This window comes from Brassica oleracea, chromosome C3 (genome assembly GCF_000695525.1).
Source record: "Brassica oleracea var. oleracea cultivar TO1000 chromosome C3, BOL, whole genome shotgun sequence".
Lineage (NCBI taxonomy): Eukaryota > Viridiplantae > Streptophyta > Magnoliopsida > Brassicales > Brassicaceae > Brassica > Brassica oleracea.
In genome coordinates this window covers 56,364,333-56,365,310 of record NC_027750.1, presented here as the reverse complement: position 1 = coordinate 56,365,310, position 978 = coordinate 56,364,333, and the positions used below count along the sequence as shown (strand labels likewise).

Sequence of the window (978 nt, the reverse complement as noted above, 5' to 3'; positions counted from 1 at the left end):
GAAAGGCTTCAATGAACCGGAGAATGATGGTGGTCTATCTCAAACTCAAAAGGATGGTTTGAGAGATTCAAGGAAGAGAGACAAGAAGGCTCTCTGTCTAATCTATCAAGGATTAGATGAAGATACATTTGAGAAGGTTGCTGGTGCAAGGACGTCCAAAGAAGCATGGGAGAAGCTTCAAACATCTTACAAGGGAGCGGAACAAGTTAAGAAGGTACGTCTTCAAACTCTAAGAGGAGAATTTGAACGTTACAAATAAAGGAAGGAGAACTCATCTCAGATTACTTCTCAAGAGTCTTGACGGTTACTAATAACGTAAAGAGAAATGGTGAGAAGTTAGATGATGTGAGAATCATGGAGAAAGTTCTTAGATCATTGGATTCGAAATTCGAACACATTGTTACCGTGATTGAAGAGACAAAAGACTTGGAGACTATGACAATGGAGCAACTTCTTGGATCACTACAAGCTTATGAAGAAAAGAAGAAGAAGAAAGAAGATATTGTGGAGCAAGTTCTCAAGATGAGAATTGATCACAAGGAAGAAAGTGGTCGAAGCAATCTAAGACGTGGTGGCGGTCATTTCCGAGGACGAGGCCGTGGTGTAAATGGACGAGGTTGGAGACCATATGAAGACAACTTCAACCAAATAGGAGAGAACTCATCAAGAGGTCGTGGAAGAGGAAACACAAAATCAAGGTACGCAAAATCAAGCATCAAATGCTATAGTTGTGGGAAATTTGGGCATTATGCTTCTGAGTGCAAAACTCCAAACAACAATAGAGTTGAAGAGAAGTCCAACTATGTTGAAGAAAGGAGTAAAGAAGAATATATGCTATTGATGGCTTACAAGAGGATGTGAACCTTGATAGTGGTGCAAGCAACCACATGTGTGGAAATAAAAGCATGTTCGTGGAGCTTGATGAATCGGTGAAAACTGATGTGGCTTTAGGAGATGAATCGAAGATGGAAGTGAAAG

General features: G+C 40.4%; 1 protein-coding gene across 1 annotated transcript in view; it reads left to right on the top strand.

The window, feature by feature from the left end:
* Positions 1-861, top strand: part of LOC106331005 — a 2,960-nt gene extending 2,099 nt beyond the window's left edge. The window contains exons 2-3 of the mRNA XM_013769375.1: positions 6-214; positions 262-861. Of these exons, the coding sequence (XP_013624829.1) occupies positions 6-214; positions 262-861 (809 nt within the window). The remainder of the gene's footprint in view (positions 1-5; positions 215-261) is intronic.
* The last annotated feature ends 117 nt before the right edge of the window (positions 862-978 follow it).